Source organism: Lytechinus variegatus, chromosome 19 (genome assembly GCF_018143015.1).
Source record: "Lytechinus variegatus isolate NC3 chromosome 19, Lvar_3.0, whole genome shotgun sequence".
Lineage (NCBI taxonomy): Eukaryota > Metazoa > Echinodermata > Echinoidea > Temnopleuroida > Toxopneustidae > Lytechinus > Lytechinus variegatus.
Window position 1 is genome coordinate 5,684,493 of NC_054758.1, and position 18,728 is coordinate 5,703,220.

Sequence of the window (18,728 nt, forward strand, 5' to 3'; positions counted from 1 at the left end):
AATCTTGTTGTCACTTGGTTACCGAAATGGCAACACGACTACCAGCACGTGTAGACAGGTGTATTAGGGGTGGGTACGAGTGTAATTGGACTTTCATGGAGTTTATATATTCGATTAATTTTTCATGGTCAGGCCCAAACCGCTGAGAAGGGAATGGGAGGCCATTATTAATTTCACAACATTTTGATGAGAAAAATATTATTATGAAAACGGAAATTCTTCAGTTATCTTGAAATAAAATGGAATTAATACGGGACGAAATTTCTGCGTCCGTCTGCATCCATTGACGGCGAAAGCAGGGGGGGGGGGGGACGGGACCTGTCCCCCCCTAAATGTGAGGTGGGGACGTCCCCTCTTAATTTTTTGTTGAGAACCTTTTTTTTGCTTGTAAATTTTGTTTACTGCGTCCCCCCTAAATTCAGATGGACCCCCTAAAAAACTGTTCCCCCCTAAAATTTTGGTTGATAACCTTTTTTTTTTGCTTGTCAAAATTTGTTACCTGTGTCTATCCAAAAAAATTCAGGTGGACCCTCTTAGATATTTTGCCTTCCGCCGCCAATGCCTACATCCAATTTCCAAGGTTTTCCAAGCCCCTTTCAAAATAAGCGTTCAACGCAGTTTGCCTTTTTGTGAACTTATTCTTTTCAAGTGTATTTTTTGTTGTTGTATTGTTAATTAGGGTGATGTTGGGTTGGGGGAGTGGTGGGTGTTCCTTCAACTTCAAGAAATAATTGTTGATTAAGTCCATAACCGGATTTAATAAAAAATTTGAAAAAAAATAAATATATTTGAACATGATTTTTTTTTCACTTAACATTTCAGACACTTAAGTGCCCATTTGCCTCAATGCTTAGGCAATCCGTGGGAAAGAAGGGAATAAGAAAAGAAAAAAATGAAATAATTAGGGAAGAAAAGTTGAAAAACATGATGGGAGGGGTAGATGATTCTTTACAAAATATTACAAAACTTGAGGATCGCCACTTTCACGAGAGGAATCAAGAGAATTTCAAATCAATATACAAAACACATTTTTAAAAAATTGTCCGCTTTTCATGCTTTCGCTATTTTAGTGGGATATATGCGTCACGCACAGGTGTAAGGATGGGGGAGGCGCCTCGGGGTAATGGACCCTAAGAAATAAAATGAGGGGGAGGGGAGGGAAGGAAAAGGGTGAGTGACATGTGATATTATTTTCTTAATATTACGTTATAATTTTTATAAGAATAGATTTTGATAATCCAATTGTCAAAAAAACTTTGGTCACTCGCTTAGCTTGCTCGAAACTTTTTATAAACAAGCTTTTCTTCATGTGCCATTTCTGCCCCCCCCCCCATAGCTCATAACCATGGTTACGCTACTGGTCATGTTATGTTAATGATTTCAAAAGAGCGCTTAAAATCTGCTTGCTTTCAGGTCTAAATCTTGCATTAACATATTATCTCTTCGTGATTTGATTGAGGTTTGTTCTATGACATTTGATCCGGCGACAATTGCTCCGTTGTAAATTCAAAACAATAATGCGATCCAACTTCAACCCTGGATTTAACACTATATCCGATGCTGAACTTATCCCTACTATAAACCTAACATAAACCATATTGCAGCCCTATATGTTATATAAGAAATATAAAGCCCAGAGCAATTGTCGCTGGAGCAATTTTCGCCGGAGCAAATGTCGTGTCACCTATGATTGTACTAATCAAATGTTCCCTTTTCGGGACATCAAAGTATAACTAGCTCTCGCTTCGCGCTTACATTATTTGTATTTTTGTCTTGCATTTCTACAAACATTCCTACAAAACTTGTCCCTTTTCAGGCAGGACAGAATTTAAAAAAAAATCAATTTCTAGATAGGTAGGCATGACGATTGCCAAAAGCGCTTATAATGTTCATTTCTAAAAATGTAATCTGATGCTTCTCATCCGCATTCTTATTTACTGACATTCTCATTCTCTTCATGATTTACCTGCATGCGTTTCTTTGAGGGTTACTATAGTAGTCTGTAATATATATTAATAATTAAAAGTTCACAATAATGATAAAAACAAACGAAATACAAAATAATTGGGCAATTGCAAACGTGACAGTTACATAGTAATAACACTAGATAAGATATAATTCACATGAACATTCACAAATAAATTGAATGCAGTGGCCAGCTGCTGCTATCGTGGGCAAAAAAGCTTGAATGAATGGCAGATTGCGTGTCGCATCATTCATTTACTGTGGGGAAACGGATACTGTTCATGAGTGCGAAAATTGCTTAAAAATCAAGTCTGAATATAAACAAAATTTGTTAGCTCGAGATTTGTGAGTGAAATGCATGTATTAATTTTCTCGTTCCCCAGGAATTACAATGATGACGTTGTTTTGGTCATCACTAGGTTTCCTTGACAATATATACATACCTTATATAATAGAGTTAAGTAACATTTATCTCGATGCTTACGGGTACTTTGACAAAATATTCGGCTTATCATGACGTAATGCGTCATTTTTTCGGCAGCTGGCAAAACGCATGCGTATTGCTTCAATCGTAAACTTATTGTGACGTCATGTTTCTGAAATCACACGCTGCGCTGAGGATGATGTGTTGACAACGTTATTTTGACAAAACAAAATACCAATGTAGGTCTATAGGCCTATATTACAGTATTGTTATAGGCTTATAGTCGTTAATTTATCAGGAAGAAAAGTAAATTCAACTTACAAAAACCAAAGGATAGTAAATCTAGTCTTGGTTATTCTTTTTTTCAATTTGACAAAATAGATAAATAAATAAAGATGCAGCAGCAGCAGCAGCAGCAGCAGCCAGCACTTCAAGTACCAAATCCAACGCAACCACAACAAGCAACTCAACAATATATCTATGTGCAACCTCAACCACATCAAGGATGTTGTAGTGGATACTCAGAAACATACAACATCAGAGCAGGTGAGCTGATCCAGTATATGGTAACCATGGCAACGGGGTTTAATAATTCAATCATGTTATAGTTTTGTTTGAAGATAGTAGGCCTATGTAGCAGTTGGAGCTTGTAGTATATAGATAGAGTTGCAATTAAGAACATTGATGACGTCATATTTTCGACTTTCGTTTAACGATAGGCCGTTGACTAACATGACACTTTAAAAAATAGGTCACAGGTTTTTAACATAACATCTGCTCTGTCTGCCGTTTTACGTCACATTTTCTGTCGTAAGATATGTGAATATTAGAAACTTGGAGATTAAACCACTGGCATATCAGATGGGGGGCATTATAAAAAGGGTCCCCCAAGCTAGTCAACCGATTCGGTGCGCACAACTTTGATGAATTACTTCCTGCCGGTACCCATTCACCTCACCTGGGTTGAGTGCGGGCGCGGGGGGGGGCACTTCCATTCATGAGTGGATACCATGCGCGACCATGGGGTCTCGAAAAGCACCCTAAACACGTAATTTCCATATTCTGAAAATGCACCCCTTAACAAGTATTGGCGTGTGAAACCCTACCCTTAACAAGTATTGGAAACAAAACGATACTCTTGGCAAATATTCCCTGAAATGAACCCCTAAACAAGTACAGGAATGTTTCATTGTTACGGGTCCTTCGGTCGTCGGCTTTACCTTATTTGGTTTAGTACGACCCCACCTTCTACACCTCGCGCAAATCGGACTCTAAACACGAAGTGTTGGGGCAAAAAGGACATCCTTTATGTAACATTTTAATTTTGTTTTATCATTCCCACAAATTCGACCCTAAACACGTAATTTTCCTAGCGAAATAGATACCCTTTTTTCATTATTTTTGTGTTTTTGACACCCTTATCACGTTACGTACGTAACGTGCCCTATCGTGAAAAAGATGAATCCACTCGTCAATGTAAGTGCCCCCCCCCCGGGGTGCGCGGCGCAGTGTGGGTAAATTTCATGGCTTGGAATCGAACCCACGTCCTTCAGATTGAACGACGAGGGTCTTAACCACTAGACCACGACACCCCCACCATTATATAAGATGTTGTTTCCTGAATGATGAGATCAAATTCTAATACAACATTAGATATTTATTCTAAAAAGGTCAATTTTTTTCTTGCCCGCTTCGCTGTCTCGTGACTTTCTAGAAATTTGCCAAGTAGTGCCCCTCGACGCCACTGATTGTCTTCTATATGAGTAACCATAATGGCCTGAATTCTTGAAGGTTGCTAACTTAGCCCACGGGCTAAATCGCGTCATTTGACGTCACTTGGCCCACCGAGCTAAATTTTGCTTTTTTCTCGAAGCTTGGCTAACTTAGGCCGGGGTAAATTAGCAACCCTTTGAGAATTCGGGTCAATAACGATTCCTTGAACGACCGCGATCATTGTTCTCTTGCCTTTTTCTTTCTAAAGGTCGTACTACCGGCATCATCCAGCTTATTCTCGGTATCGCCATCGTCGTCGTCAACGTTCTCACCTACGTTTACGGTCACATGGGCTACCCGAACGAAGGTTTACCAATTGGCATCGGATTCTTCTCCGTCATTCCTTCGGGTATAATCGGAATCACGACGAAATCCCGACGTAACTGCGTCATCATCGCGTATCTTGTCATGTCAGTGTTGTCCTCCGTCGACGGGTTTGTAGGCGTGGTCACCGAGGGCTTGGCGGCGGGCGTGTTCTCCTACGAGTCCGTCTGCTTCTACACATTCTGCTACTTGGATACTTTCGACGTCGCCATCATCCTCCATGCCGTCGGCGCTGTCCTTCTCTTCATCGAAGGCATCGTCGCTATCGTTGCCTCTGTGTATTGCTGCAGAGGGTTGAAATGTTGCCAGGGGTGTTGCTGTCACGGCAATGACACGGGCAACTCGTCGGCAACGCCTGGAGTGACTGCGACATCCGTACAATATCCACAACAACCGCAAGGAGTGGTCGCATGTACCCAACCGGAAACTTTTGTTGTAAAAACAACAACAACTCCTGTCTAACTTATCGAGGAACAAAATTTCGCCGAAATATACTTGGTCTTTGCAAGTTCGCTTCTTTCTTTCTTAACAGACATAAAAAAAAAAATCATAACCCTTTTTCAGAAAACTTTGTAAAACATGAAATGATAATCTAATCGTAATTTTGTTTAATATTCAGCCCCCTTAAAAATGCCCCCCCCCCCGTGCGGAATTTCCATGTATTCATTGCATAAAATTCGTCCATCGAAAATGGCTCCAAATACATAAAGACGCAGAGTTTGAGAGAACTATATTTTCAGTCTATATAAGGACCTAGTGTCATTACATGATGGCGTCAAATCCGCCTGAAACCCTATTGTAGAATTATTAAATCAAATTAATTATTTATTTCAGAGAGACTTAAGGAGTGAAGCAAAATAAATATGCAATGGTAAAAGAATAATCATAAAACACAAGTACAGGAGTTTATGATTTAAATATCTGATGTTTTGGGGTAAACTGTACAATTAAGTAATTTGAACCAATGATTCTCAAGTATGCATATGAAGGGTGTGACTTTTAAGAATAGGATTACAATTCAAAATTTTCGATATGCAATCAGCTATTTCTAAGATTTAGTGAAAAAAAAAATGTGCAAAGGAATTAATTTAAGTTTAGAAAAATATATATGACCTGGAGAGGGCGCCAATTCTAAATTACAGAAGATTTTCATAAACAGTCGGTTTATTGGCAATTATCCTGAAACAGGTCAAACTCACTTCTATTTTAATAGTTTGTGAGACTTTCCCATGTATCCTGATATTGATTAATCTTTTGAAAACTGCCAAGAACACACTTATCGAAACGCCGGTCGGAATGTCGAGTTTGGGAAGTCCTTTCCCTGACAAACATAATTATGCCCAAGTGAATACCGTGACGGCTCTGATCTTCTTCGCCATGAGAACCTTCAGAAGTTTGAACTTCTATTCAGGGGCGGAAATCTCTCCCAAAGGGTAGGGGGGACAAGGGGCTGCAAAATTTGACAAGCAAAAAAAAATGGTTATCACCCCAAATTTAAGGTCATTTTAAATATGACAAGCAAAAAAAAAGTAATCTCGTCCCAAAATACATGTTTTATTTCGTTTTTGAATGGTGTATTTCTTACCATTATAAAAGACCAAAAATAGTAGGGGGACATTTGATAGTGTGTCCCCCTTACTATTTTTAGTAGGGGGGACACGTACCCCCTGTCCCCCTGGGAATTCTGCCGATGCCCCCATTTAGTTTTAGATATATTTTAAACATGACTTACGTTCTGACTGATGTTTACTGCTCACTTTCTTTCCTCTGCAGTGAAAATTTCTCTAAATGAGTACTTAGAAATTAGTTTCGCTGGAAATTGAGAAATCCACTGTGAAGCAAATTTTGTAAATCGTGGACCCCTGGGATAATAATAACTAGTCTATAACTACTTACAAAAACAATCAGACCTACCGTATATACTTTGCAGACTAAACTTTTTTAAACAATCATTATAGTTTTATTCATTATTCATCTAGAATCCATTAGGCACGTTAAGATTTTTTTCTTACAGTAGCGGTAATTTTTGTAAGTATTCTTTTGTTGATTACTCCAGTGACATTTAAAAAAAAGGAGTGAAATGCAAATGTAACAGGTCAAAATGAACTGTTTATTGAAAATTCATATATTTTCATTACTCTTAATAATTCGTCTGTAAGTAATAGATGCCTTTAGAGGAAGTGCACAAGAAGTAGTAAAAAAATAGAAATGTTAAACAATCTTCATGCTTTTTAGGAAGTATGATTCACACTCTTTCTGGGTAAGAGTGATGCTGAATGGTCTTTGGGTCAAAACATCACATTCCAGAGCTATGAGCTTGTATTATGGTCGAGGCTTATGGAGAGTGATGACTGCATAAAAGGGAGAGAGGAGTTTGCTCCAATTCACTCCTGCACTGCACCCCATTCATGGGGCAGGCAGAGAGGCTTCTTCATTTTCGGGTCAGAATTCTAGGTATTTGACATGACATTCGTGTAGCAGGTGAGGCTATCACGAGAGGAAATAATATGGTCCTCTAGGCCAGATTGCCAGGGTTTTTTTTTTATTTCTTTATCTTTTGTTCCTGTACATGTACTTGGAAATTGTGGAATTTTGTATATAACGACTCATCGATATTAAACGAACCGAAACACAAGGAATGGTGTCGTGTGTCATCTTTCTGCATCAGTTTCCGCGTGTTACACAAATATAAACTGATAAATAACTTCATAAATGATACACGAAGGTACCAGTAAAATAAGTAATTCACAAAGATGTACATTAATTCATAAGTCAATTTAGCTGATTATTTTTTTTTATTTCCAGTGAAAGAAATTAAAAAAATATAATACGGAAAAGTACAGAAATAACGAAACCCATACTCACGCATCCTACAAAAAAAATAATAAATTAATCCTTGTCCTTCAGGCCCCCTCATTTCCACGCTCACCCCGGCCCCACCTTTACAGACACCTCCTAATTAAGCTCCCTATACCCAAATGATCCAGTGCTGACCTACATACCAGATGATTACCCCTTTTTATGGGGGAGGGGTGGCTCTCTCCATGCACTACCAAAGACCATTTGTCGCCCCTTTGTTTATCAGGGGCGGATCAAGGATTTTTTTTTAGGGGGGGAGGGCACATTTTTTTCAGAGGAAGATTTGACAGCCCCCCCAAAAAACTTTTTTTTTTTTTTTTTGGGGGGGGGGAGGGTGGCACGTGTATTTTAATGGCATTTTATCTTTTACATTACATATTTTAATTGTGCCTTGATCTCAGGGGGGGGCACGTGCTGGATATGTGCCCCCCCCCCCGCTGGATCCGCCAATGGGGATTATCTTCCTCTTTGGGAATCATCACATGGGAAAGTTGTGCTAGAGGAGTTTTTTTCTCATTGCCAATATGGAGCAAAATTTTGGGGGTTAATCACCATGAACCCCCCCCCCAAAGAAAAAAAAAGGAATTGCGAAATTCAATAAGTTTATTTCTTAATTACAGCATCAGCTAATCCCGGGCAGCTATTAATATCTTCTTCTATCAGTTGTTCGGCTCCAAATTCAAACCAGGCATTATTTTACGGGAATCTTTTTTCTTTCTTTTGCGACTATAAAATCAGTGACACCATACCTGTAAAGTATTCAGAAGAAGGAGGACGCGAAACAAGTCTTGTCTTAATTGCCTTTTCCAGTTTTCAAAATTTCAGCTTTCAAGCTAGTGCAGTGACGTGACAACACTGAAAATTGGAGATTCAAATACTTTCAACGTTCAAAAGTAAGCTCTTGCATTCCACAAAGGTGTGATATTTTCCCGAATTTCTTTCTTTCATTAAATTGCACTAGGCCTAAGCTAAGACAGATTTTGTGCCCCACGTATTCATTTTCGTGTGTGTGTATAAAGTGAAGGGTTTAAAGAGGAAGTTCACCCTGATAAAAAACTTTGTTGTAAAAATAGCAGAAAAAAATAGTAAAAATTATTGGTGAAGGTTTGAGGAAAATACGTTAAAGAATAAGAAAGTTGTTAGAGTTCAAAGTTTTGGATTTGTGACGTCATAAACGAGCAGCTGCCCCATGGGCCATGTGTTATGTAATATGAAATGCATGAATTTCAAATTTTGCATGGTTCCTGATGACTTAATTATGTTTTCTATTCAAGATCGGGTGTGAAATGATTTGTCTATTGATATACAAAAGGTACAGTGAAAACCATTTTGAATTTTCTGAGAAAATGACATTTCATTGATTTTTTACCATTCGCTATGTAGGAATGCTGCTCGCATATGACGTCACAAATCAAATAATTGAAATTCTAATAACTTTTTAATTATTTGATGAATTTTTCTCAAACTTTCGTCAAATATTTTTTATTATTTTTTCTGCTATTTTTACAATAAACTTTTTGTCAGGGTGAACTTCCCCTTTAAAGTTTTGATGAAGGCGATTCGCGAAGGGGAATCCCCACATTGTGTGGCATCGTCCACGTGCAAAGATTGAATCTGAGACCTTAAAACTTTTGGTTTTAGACTGTAATACTCTTATCAAAGGAAGCGACAGGGATCCAGATTTAAAAATACTACTGCCCCTGGGTCTCAATTTTTTTTCATCCTCATTTTTGGAAAGAATGTTGGAAATAATTCTGGTGGTATTTATCGTTTAACGCCTAACCATGCTAACAGATTTCCCCAGAGAGGGGCCACTTCCATCAACGAGTGGATACCATGCGCGACCATGGGTTTGTGAATAGCACCTTAAACACGTACTTTCCATATTCAGAAAATGCACCCCTTAACAAGTATTGGCGTGTGAAACAAATGGCATGAAATGTTCCAAAATGATGAGTGCATGTGGTCAAGTAAAGTGAAATTACTAAATCTTTATCTCTCTCTTCACTATGTAGACAAAATGGCCGACTCGGACGATGAAGACGTCCTGTACGCCCATGACCTGGGTCGTAATCTTATCGGAGGCAAGCGGGTGAAGAACATGGATGATGTAATGAACGGAGGCAAAAAGGACAAAAGAAAACTGAGAAAAACGCTTGCACTATGCATGGCATTCTTGTGCTTGGTAAGTCTTGAAGCTGTATCATTTTACAAGGTCACATTCACCCCCAATAAGTTGAATTCATGTAGATAAATATCAGACAAGCATTGCAATTTTATGACTTACAACAACCCAAAATGCAGTTTGAGATTTTTATTATCTTTAAAAGCACGTCATAAAATTTGAAATGATAGCTTGACAATCAATAAGACACACTGTAATTACTGGATTAAAATTTACTGAGAACTCCAGAGATAAGGAGGGGGGGGGGAGTTTAACAATGTCAGGATTCACTCAAGCATGAGATGTGCACACTGCAATCTGAGAGAAACTTCCAAGCAGGCCAGGACAGTTGTGTAAAAAAAAATTTGCACTTCCATAATTGCTAATATTCTAATTTAATTATTTTTTTATTTAATACTTTCATAATAGCTAATTTGCTCATTTATTTATTTTTTAAATTCATAATAGCTAATTTTCTCATTTAATTTACTTTTTTGACCAAGTAAAAATTCTTTTGAGAGTAAAAGTAGAAAAACAGAGAGCAAAGTTTGAAAGAACTTAAAAGGAATAAGAAATTATATGGCTATTTCAGAACACTGAACTTGAGTTCACACTGGCCCGTTTGTGTTGTGTAATTGATATCATGCAATCACACAGCCAAAGTGATATGGAGACTGCGCATACATTCGTAATTCCGAAGGTTCGTTATTCCAAATTTTCCTAATTCGGAAGGTTTGTAGTCCGAAAACGAAATGAGGTTCTTAATTCCGAAGGTTCGTTAGTCTGAAATCGAAGTGAGGTTCTTAATTCCGAAGGTTCGTTAATCCGAAAACGAAATAAGGTTCGTAATCAGGATGTCAAATTGTGCGGGAGCGGGGAGCACCGCTCCCAGGAAGCAACAGAAGAAATTGAGGAAATTGTGCCTTCATGAGAAAAATAAAAATGGGAAAAAGGAGAAGAAAAAAAGAAGAGGAAAAGGAAGGAGAGGAAGAGGAAAAGAAAGAAAAGAGGAAGGCAAGAAAGGGGAAGAGGAGGAGGAGGAAAAAAGAAGAAAAGAGAAAACTTAGAAAAAAGTGCCATATTTTCATTCATTTAGTTACATCTAGACTAGCTTGCAAAACGTAGCAGAGTAATTCAGTAATACTGAGCACACTTATTCTGGATTTTTTTATACACATTTTACCTTGCACTTGCACAGTGCCAGTGAGACTTAGAAAAAAGTGCCATATTTTCATTCATTTAGTTACGCCTAGACTAGCTTGCAAAACGTAGCAGAGTAATTCAGTAATACTGAGCACACTTATTCTGGATTTTTTATACATATTTTACCTTGCACTTGCACAGTGCCAGTGAGGTGAGGACAGGTCTGAGTGAGGAAATCGAGTATAGGCGCAAAACAATGTTATTTATCTATCAATTGATACTTGAGATTCTGATATATATATCCGATATTATGTATCATGTAATAATAAGCATATGCTAGTTTATATGACATGTACAAATGTATCATGTAAGCTAATTTGTGTTTGAAAAGCTGAGATTTATTACATGTATCATCATGAATTTCATTTTTCATATTTTGAAAAAAAAGCAGTACACAATACATACGATTACAACTGTACAAAATTGCAAGGTCTATTTAAGCATAAAGCAGTACAGAATAAATACTGTAAGTTTGTATCAGTAAGAAGTCCTAACGTCCAGGCTGGAAATGTGTATTGTACCTCTAGGTCTAAACGACCCAACTCCATCATTAAACTTATAGTTTCTGATTGGGAATGGATCTTTCATCCATTTAGATGCTCAATTATATGCACTACCTGTAACAGTACAAAGCCAAAGTGAGTACTGAAAGTCTATACATAAGTTATCAAGTATTATTGGGGTGACTTTGTAACAGTACAACCATGTGAATATGTAACTCATGTTGTATCTTTCTCCACAATGCGCAAAAATGTAGACATTTCAGAATAATGTTGATTATGAAAAATCAACCACAAGTGGTTTTTTTTTACCAGCTGATTGAGGAAACTTTGAGCTTCAAAACTTGCTCCTGAGGAAGAAAAAATAATTTGACGCCCTGTTCGTAATTCCGAAGATTTGTCAGTCCGAAACAAAATGATTAACGAACCCCCCGCCAAATGAGTTTTTGGTATCCTTTCTTCAAATTGGCTCACTCATGCGTGAATAAGAAATAACCTAAATAATATCCGATGAAAGAGGAGATTCTAAGCTTTAAATTGGTAGGTCATTTGTCTATTCTATTTATGATTAAGTTATGATAAATAATCGCTTAATCTCGGTTTTGTTTATTCTGGGACGCACTGTATATGATAAACCAAGGTTTTTTATATCCTGTCATTTTCTGTACATTCTTAAATGCAACACAGTGCACTGTTCTGGGCAAATCCATTAACCTTTTTGTACATCCGATCAAGTTTTACTTCACTCAACAAACTGACCAAGTCATGATCATTTGAGAGCATTACAGACTGTCATAAGAACCAGAAATATAAGAGATAGAAAATTGTATGGGGGTATAGGGGTCGGATGTACATATTTCATGGAGTTGCCCAGTTTCTATCAAATTTTGAGATTGAGTCTCCATATATCGACACAAGAAAAATGTTGCATTTTTAAAATCTTGATCTGATACCCAGCCAAAATTAATTTTCATCTAAAATCACAAAATTCGATAAAGCACATTGAAATTTAATTTGCTTTAAATGTTTGATGGTAGACACACGTATTGAACTGGTGGCATGCACTTTTTGGCTGATTTACCACAGAAATTGAGGAAATAATTTTTTTTTATTCATCATCATCATTCATGTCCTTTTACGAGCTTTATACCTCTGTCACATTTGCTCTATGGCGGCCGTTAAGTGAGTCGAAAACAGCCGTTTTTGTCTCACCTGCGAAGCAAAGTGAGACTATAGGCGCCGCTTTTCCGACGGCGGCGGCGGCGGCGTCAACATCAAATCTTAACCTGAGGTTAAGTTTTTGAAATGATGTCATAACTTAGAAAGTATTTGGACCTAGTTCATAAAACTTGGCCATAAGGTTAATCAAGTATTACTGAACATCCTATTAGAGTTTCATGTCACATGACCAAGGTCAAAGGTCATTTAGGGTCAATGAACTTAGACCATGTTGGAGGAATCAACATCGAAATCTTAACCTGAGGTTAAGTTTTTGAAATGTCATCATAACTTAGAAAATATATGGACCTAGTTCATGAAACTTGGACATAAGGTTAATCAAGTATCACTGAACATCCTGCATGAGTTTCACGTCACATGACCAAGGTCAAAGGTCATTTAGGGTCAATGAACTTTGGCCGAATTGGGGATATCTGTTGAATTCCCATCATAACTTTGAAAGTTTATGGATCTGATTAATGAAACTTGGACATAATAGTAATCAAGCATCACTGAACATTTTGTGTAAGTTTCAGGTCTCATGATTAAGGTCAAAGGTCATTTAGGGTCAATGAACTTTGGCCGAATCGGGGGTATCTGTTGAATTACCATCATAACTTTGAAAGTTTATTGGTCTAGTTCATTGAACTTGGACATTAGAGTAATCAAGTATCACTGAACATCCTGTGCTCATTTCAGGTCACATGACCAAGGTCAAAGGTCAATGAACTTTGGCCGAATTGGGTGTATCTGTTGAATTACCATCATAACTTTGAATGTTTATGGATCTGATTCATGAAACTTGTACATAAGAGTAATCAAGTATCACTGAACATCCTGTGCGAGTTTCAGGTCACATGATCAAGGTCAAAGGTCATGTAAGGTCAATGAACTTTGGCCATGTTGGGGTTTTTTGTTGAATAACCATCATATCTCTGTAAGTTTATTGGTCTAGTTCATAAAAAGTGGTCTAGTTCATTAAACTTGGACATAAGAGTAACCATGTATCACTGAACATCTTGTGCGAGTTAGATTTATAGTATTCATAGTCAGCACTGCTGCTATATTGAACCGCGTGATGCAGGTGAGACGGCCAGAGGCATTCCACTTGTTATTCAAACCACCTATATGTAGCTGGTACAAAAAAATTTTGGTTGTTTTCAACTTGCCGTACCGCCGCCGTAGAGCAAATGTGACCGGGGTATTAAAGTTGTGTTTTAATTACAATTTCTGATTGATAAATCACATGAGATTGAGACTGCCATAAATATTAGAAGGGATTGACTTTCTCATTCTTTTACAGTCATGTGATCTCAATAGACTGCAATATATTTTAACTTGATGATGTATAACAGTATAAACAGTTTCACTTTTAAAATATGCAATGATGTTGTATTATTATGTAACATCAGTCTCATTTGCCACTTTCACTTTTGCCCACACAATTCATTCAGTAAGTCTACCAATTGTGCCTTTAAAAAAAAAAATCCCCATGTATTCTGTAATATAGAAATGTGTTCAATGGAAAAGTGACCTCATCTTAAAAATTATGAATTTGGAGAAAATTTATGAAGAAAATTTGAAGAGTGTTAGCCCCTGAAAATTATTCAAGGAGAAGTTCTCACAGACGTCCAGTTTGTTTCCATAAAAGCAGCACAAACAAAATCAGGGTTTGGCCGAAATTCATTTTAATAAAAAACATGAGTCAAGGATCTGGAAAAAAAATTGTGATAGTATATCACATGCAAGCAGTGCTCGGCACTCCTTAGTGCCATGTACAGTAGTATAAATTCCAAAAAGCTCAACTTTTTCAGGGCAGTTGTAAATGATTTTTCCTCAGGGTGAATTCAATGTTACACTCAAACATATTATTCAAACTGTGTATGCTTCTTTGGAGAATGTGCAGTCGTATTCATGAACCCTTAAAAACAACAATTTATTGACTTGAAAAACAACAGTTTTTCAGGGAGTTGTCTGGGAGTTGTCCGGGCTATATAGAGTGTATGTATGATTAAAAAAACTAACATCCTCAGATATTTTTTGTGGATAGGCTATATTTGTGAACCTTTTCCTTCATAAAAATGTTATCTCACATTGCTGCTTTTATTACAGACTCTATAAAGTTGATGTCAGGATGAACTTCTTTAATGTTTGTTTGTACTGGCCCTACATATAATAATGTGTTCATCTACATGCATCATTGCATCTGCCGTCCATATTTGTGGTATACGTGTAGGTCTCTGGCTCTCTGCCAATATGCCCAATAAGAGATGATTTATTAATCTAGTTTTATAGGGAATGGTTAGCAGACTTTAGTTGTTTCCTACGTTTCGTTCTCTTTAATAGGAAATGCCACGAGTATACGTAAGGTGGAAGAGGGGGCAGGGGCAGAGATTCCCCACCTACCGACTGACATGATATTTACCCGGGGGGCCACTTCCATTCACGAGTGGATACCATGCGCGACCATGGGGTCTCGAAAAGCACCCTAAACACGAAATTTCCATATTCTGAAAATGCACCCCTTAACAAGTATTGGCGTGTGAAACCTAACCCTTAACAAGTATTGGAAACAAAACGATACTCTTGGCAAATATTTCCTGAAATGAACCCCTAAACAAGTAAAGGAATGTTTTATTGTTACGGGTCCTTTGGTTGTCGGCTTTACCTTATTTGGTTTAGTACGACCCCACCTTCTACACCTCGCGCAAATAGGACTCTAAACACGTAGTGTTGGGGCAAAAAGGACATCCTTTATAAAACATTTAATTTTGTTTTATCATCCCCACAAATTCGACCCTAAACACGTAATTTTACTAGCGAAATAGATACCCTTTTTTCATTATTTTTGTGTTTTTGGCACCCTTTTCACGTTACGTACGTAACGTGCCCTATCGTGAAAAGGACATCCTTTTTACGTGTTTTTTTGGTCGCGCATGGTATCCACTCGTCAATGTAAGTGGCCCCCCCCCCCCCCCCGGATATTTATCACTTAATTTTGACAAATAAATTGCTTCCAGAATTTTGATGTTGACCTCAAACTCTTTTTTTTAATTGTCAGAAAATGTTCCCCTCTTGACTATGGTAGGCTTCCCATTTACACCAAATGAGCAATGCATAATAAGGTTTTCAGTTTCAATAGTTGAAATTGTGCATTATAGCAATGGGGAAAATTATCCTGCGAACTAATATTCTACTTTTTTTTGGGGGGGGGCAATAAAAGCAATAAAAGACCGCAAAATAAACTACATCTTTTTTATATGGTTTTCTTTATTTTGGGGGACAGTAAACTTTAGGTTCGGACCAGTAGAAATGGAAAAACTGGGTACATGTATCTACTGGTCCGACATGAACAAGTTGGACCAGTAGGTTAGTGTGGTGCCCTTATATGAAAGTGACATGTCTCCATAATGATGAAATAAGTTGCAGCAAGAAATAACTAATGCGCTTTATCAGCTTTCAATCTAATTGTTTAACTTCTTGATAGAATTTTTTTAATCAACCTAATTTCATTTAATAAAATACAGAAGGAAGTGGGGATATCATCGTATGACATCATCAGCCCACCTAATGAATATTCATGAAGACATGCCTAGAACTGTTTCACTGGAATAATGCAAATCTTTAAACTTCAATAAATTTGTTATTTGTTAGCTGATTTTCAGCATTTTACTGTGAATTTTCCTCTTTTTATTGAGATACAAATATCTTCTGCCCAGAGGATCCCTTTAATTTAATTTATTTGATTTTTTATTTTTATGATAATGTTTTATCAAGAAATTAATATTAAATTACAAAATTTAAAAACAATTCTAAGTCAGATTATGATAAAAAAAGTTTACAATGGAGGTGAAAAGGATAGAGTTACACTGAGATGCAAATTAGAATGTAGCTTCCGATTTCTAAAGAAGTACAAAAGGCTACAAAGGTGCACTTTAGCCTTCGGTGGCGACCTATGATGCCGCCAGTTTCATGAGAAAACTAAAAATAATAACATATTAAAAAGACTGATCCATGATTTAAGTATACATGTATATTGTCTTTTGAAATATGAACAAGTTATAGTTTGTAAAATTTATCCTTTTCCGACTATTTCTATTCCTTTTGAAAATGACAAAAATTAAGTCAAATTGGATAGGTATGTGTAATGTACCGTTACATACCGGTAATATAATTTTTCTTACCAAATTTGATTAGAATTTATGGTCAAAACAGGAAAGCTGTCAACTAAGTTATGTACAGTATTATGTATCTGTTACACAAAAGCTTTTTTGTGTATATAGCAATATAAATAAAGACTAAAAAATTCAGAGCAAATTGCACTGCAATACCAGGAAGTTATACCAGGCTGCATTGATACTGATTACATGGTTATGTAATTAGTGAGGAAATACTTGGAAATGGTGCCTGTTAAATCCAAGTACATGTAATTCGTAATTTTTGTCTCGCCTGCGTAGCGGAGCGAGACATAGGTATCACTATTTCCGGCGTCGTAGTCATCAACAATTGTGTTGTACACCCAATAACTTTCTATAGCTTCGAGTTGGGATCACCAAATTCATACCAGAGGTCCATCTCCTGAAGGCACAGGTCAAGTTCGAATATGAGTCGAATTTGAATGAGGTCAAAGGTCAATGAACTTTCCATGACTGGCACTGTGCTATGTTGTACACATAATAACTTTCTTTATCTTCGAGGTGGGATCACCAAATTCATACCAGAGGTCCATCTCCTGAAGGCACAGGTCAAGTTCGAATATGAGTCGAATTTGAATAAGGTCAAAGGTCAATGAACTTTCCATGACTGGCACTGTGCTGTATTGTACACACAATAACTTTCTATATCTTCGAGGTGGGATCACCTCGAGCGTTGTGGCCCAGAGGATTAGTCTTCGGACTTTGAAACAGAGGGTCGTGGGTTTGAATCCCAGCCATGGCGTAATTTCCTTCAGCAAGAAACTGATCCACAGTGTGCTGCACTCAACCCAGGTGAGGTAAATGGGTACCGGTAGGAAGTAATTCCTTAAAAAGCTGTGTGCGCTATGAACGCCTAGCTTAGCCGGGTAATATAAGAGCGCCTTGAGCACCTAACAAGATGGATATGTGCGCAATATAAATACCCTATATTATTATTATTATCATCACCAAATTCATACCAGAGGTCCATCTCCTGAAGGCACAGGTCAAGTTTGAATATGATTCAAATTTGAATAAGGTTAAAGGTCAATAAACTTTCCATGACTGGCACTGTGCTGTGTTGTACACACAATAACTTTCTATGGCTTTGAGGTGAGATCACCAAATTCATAACAAGGTCCATCTCTTGAAGGTGCAGGTCAAGTTCAAATGTGAGCAGAATTTGAATAAGGTCAAAAGTCAATGAACTTTCCATGACTGGCACTGTGCTGTGCTGTACACACAATAACTTTCTATATCTTCGAGGAAGGATTGCCAAATTCATACAAGAGGTCTATCTTTTGAAGGTGCAGGTCTAGTTCGAATGTGAGTTGAATTTGATTAAGGTCAAAGGTCAATGAACTGTCCATGACTGGCACTGTGCTGTGTTGTACCGGGGGGGGGCCACTTACATTGACGAGTGGATAGCATGCGCGACCAAAAAAACACGTAAAAAGGATGTCATATCACGATAGGGCACGTTACGTACGTAACATGATAAGGTTGTCAAAAACACAAAAATAATGAAAAGAGGGGGCCGTATTCTGAAAATTGTCTTAAGAGAAATATTCTTGTATCTTTAGAGTTACAATAAAATCCGTATTTCGAAAATTGTCTTAACTTTTCTTGTAACTTTCACTGAGCGCATATGATGTCAGAGATGATAATGCGTAAATGTATATTTGGCGCATATTAATATGTCTGTGCGCAAGATAAAATATCGAGTTACAAGCTATTCCGAAAATTCTCTTATCTTTACGTTCTCTTAACTTCCTTGGAAAATACAATAAAATTTACAAGAGGTGGGGCGCTATTGTAACTTATTGTTGCATGCGATATTTGCCAGTCTGCAATAATCATTTCTTGCTGCATCCCGCAAGAACATCATGTTTTACAAAAGGAGACATTCAAAAGACATTATAATGACGGATTGGTAGACTTTTCAGCAATTACAAATTGGTATTTGAGATGATGAATCTTTTCAGAGAAAATATATCTTTGAGAAGAGCAACGTGTATTTTTAGCACAGAAGCGCACAAGCATAAGCGTCGAAGGGCGCAAGGAAATTACGCCTCACATCAACAATGCGCTTCATTATTTTTAAGAAGAGATGCTTCTATTGG

At 37.4% G+C, this 18,728-nt stretch overlaps 2 protein-coding genes across 4 annotated transcripts in view; both read left to right on the top strand.

Moving 5' to 3' along the window:
- The first annotated feature begins 26 nt into the window (after positions 1–26).
- On the top strand, positions 27–4,948 carry LOC121406239. The gene is made up of 3 exons (XM_041597258.1): positions 27–50; positions 2,791–2,935; positions 4,371–4,948. The coding sequence occupies exons 1-3, from the start codon at positions 27–29 to the stop codon at positions 4,946–4,948; spliced, it is 747 nt and encodes a 248-aa protein (XP_041453192.1).
- A 1,628-nt stretch (positions 4,949–6,576) lies between these two features.
- LOC121405670 (dentin sialophosphoprotein-like) overlaps positions 6,577–18,728 on the top strand; it is a 29,711-nt gene continuing 17,559 nt past the window's right edge. Inside the window, exons 1-2 of one of the 3 annotated variants that reach the window (XM_041596567.1) lie at positions 6,577–6,967; positions 9,361–9,530. In XM_041596567.1, the coding sequence (XP_041452501.1) occupies positions 9,366–9,530 (165 nt within the window). In that variant the 5' untranslated portion in view covers positions 6,577–6,967; positions 9,361–9,365. Of the gene's footprint in view, positions 6,968–8,096; positions 8,262–9,360; positions 9,531–18,728 lie in introns of those variants that run through there. The other 2 variants (XM_041596566.1, XM_041596565.1) reach the window with 2 other exon arrangements.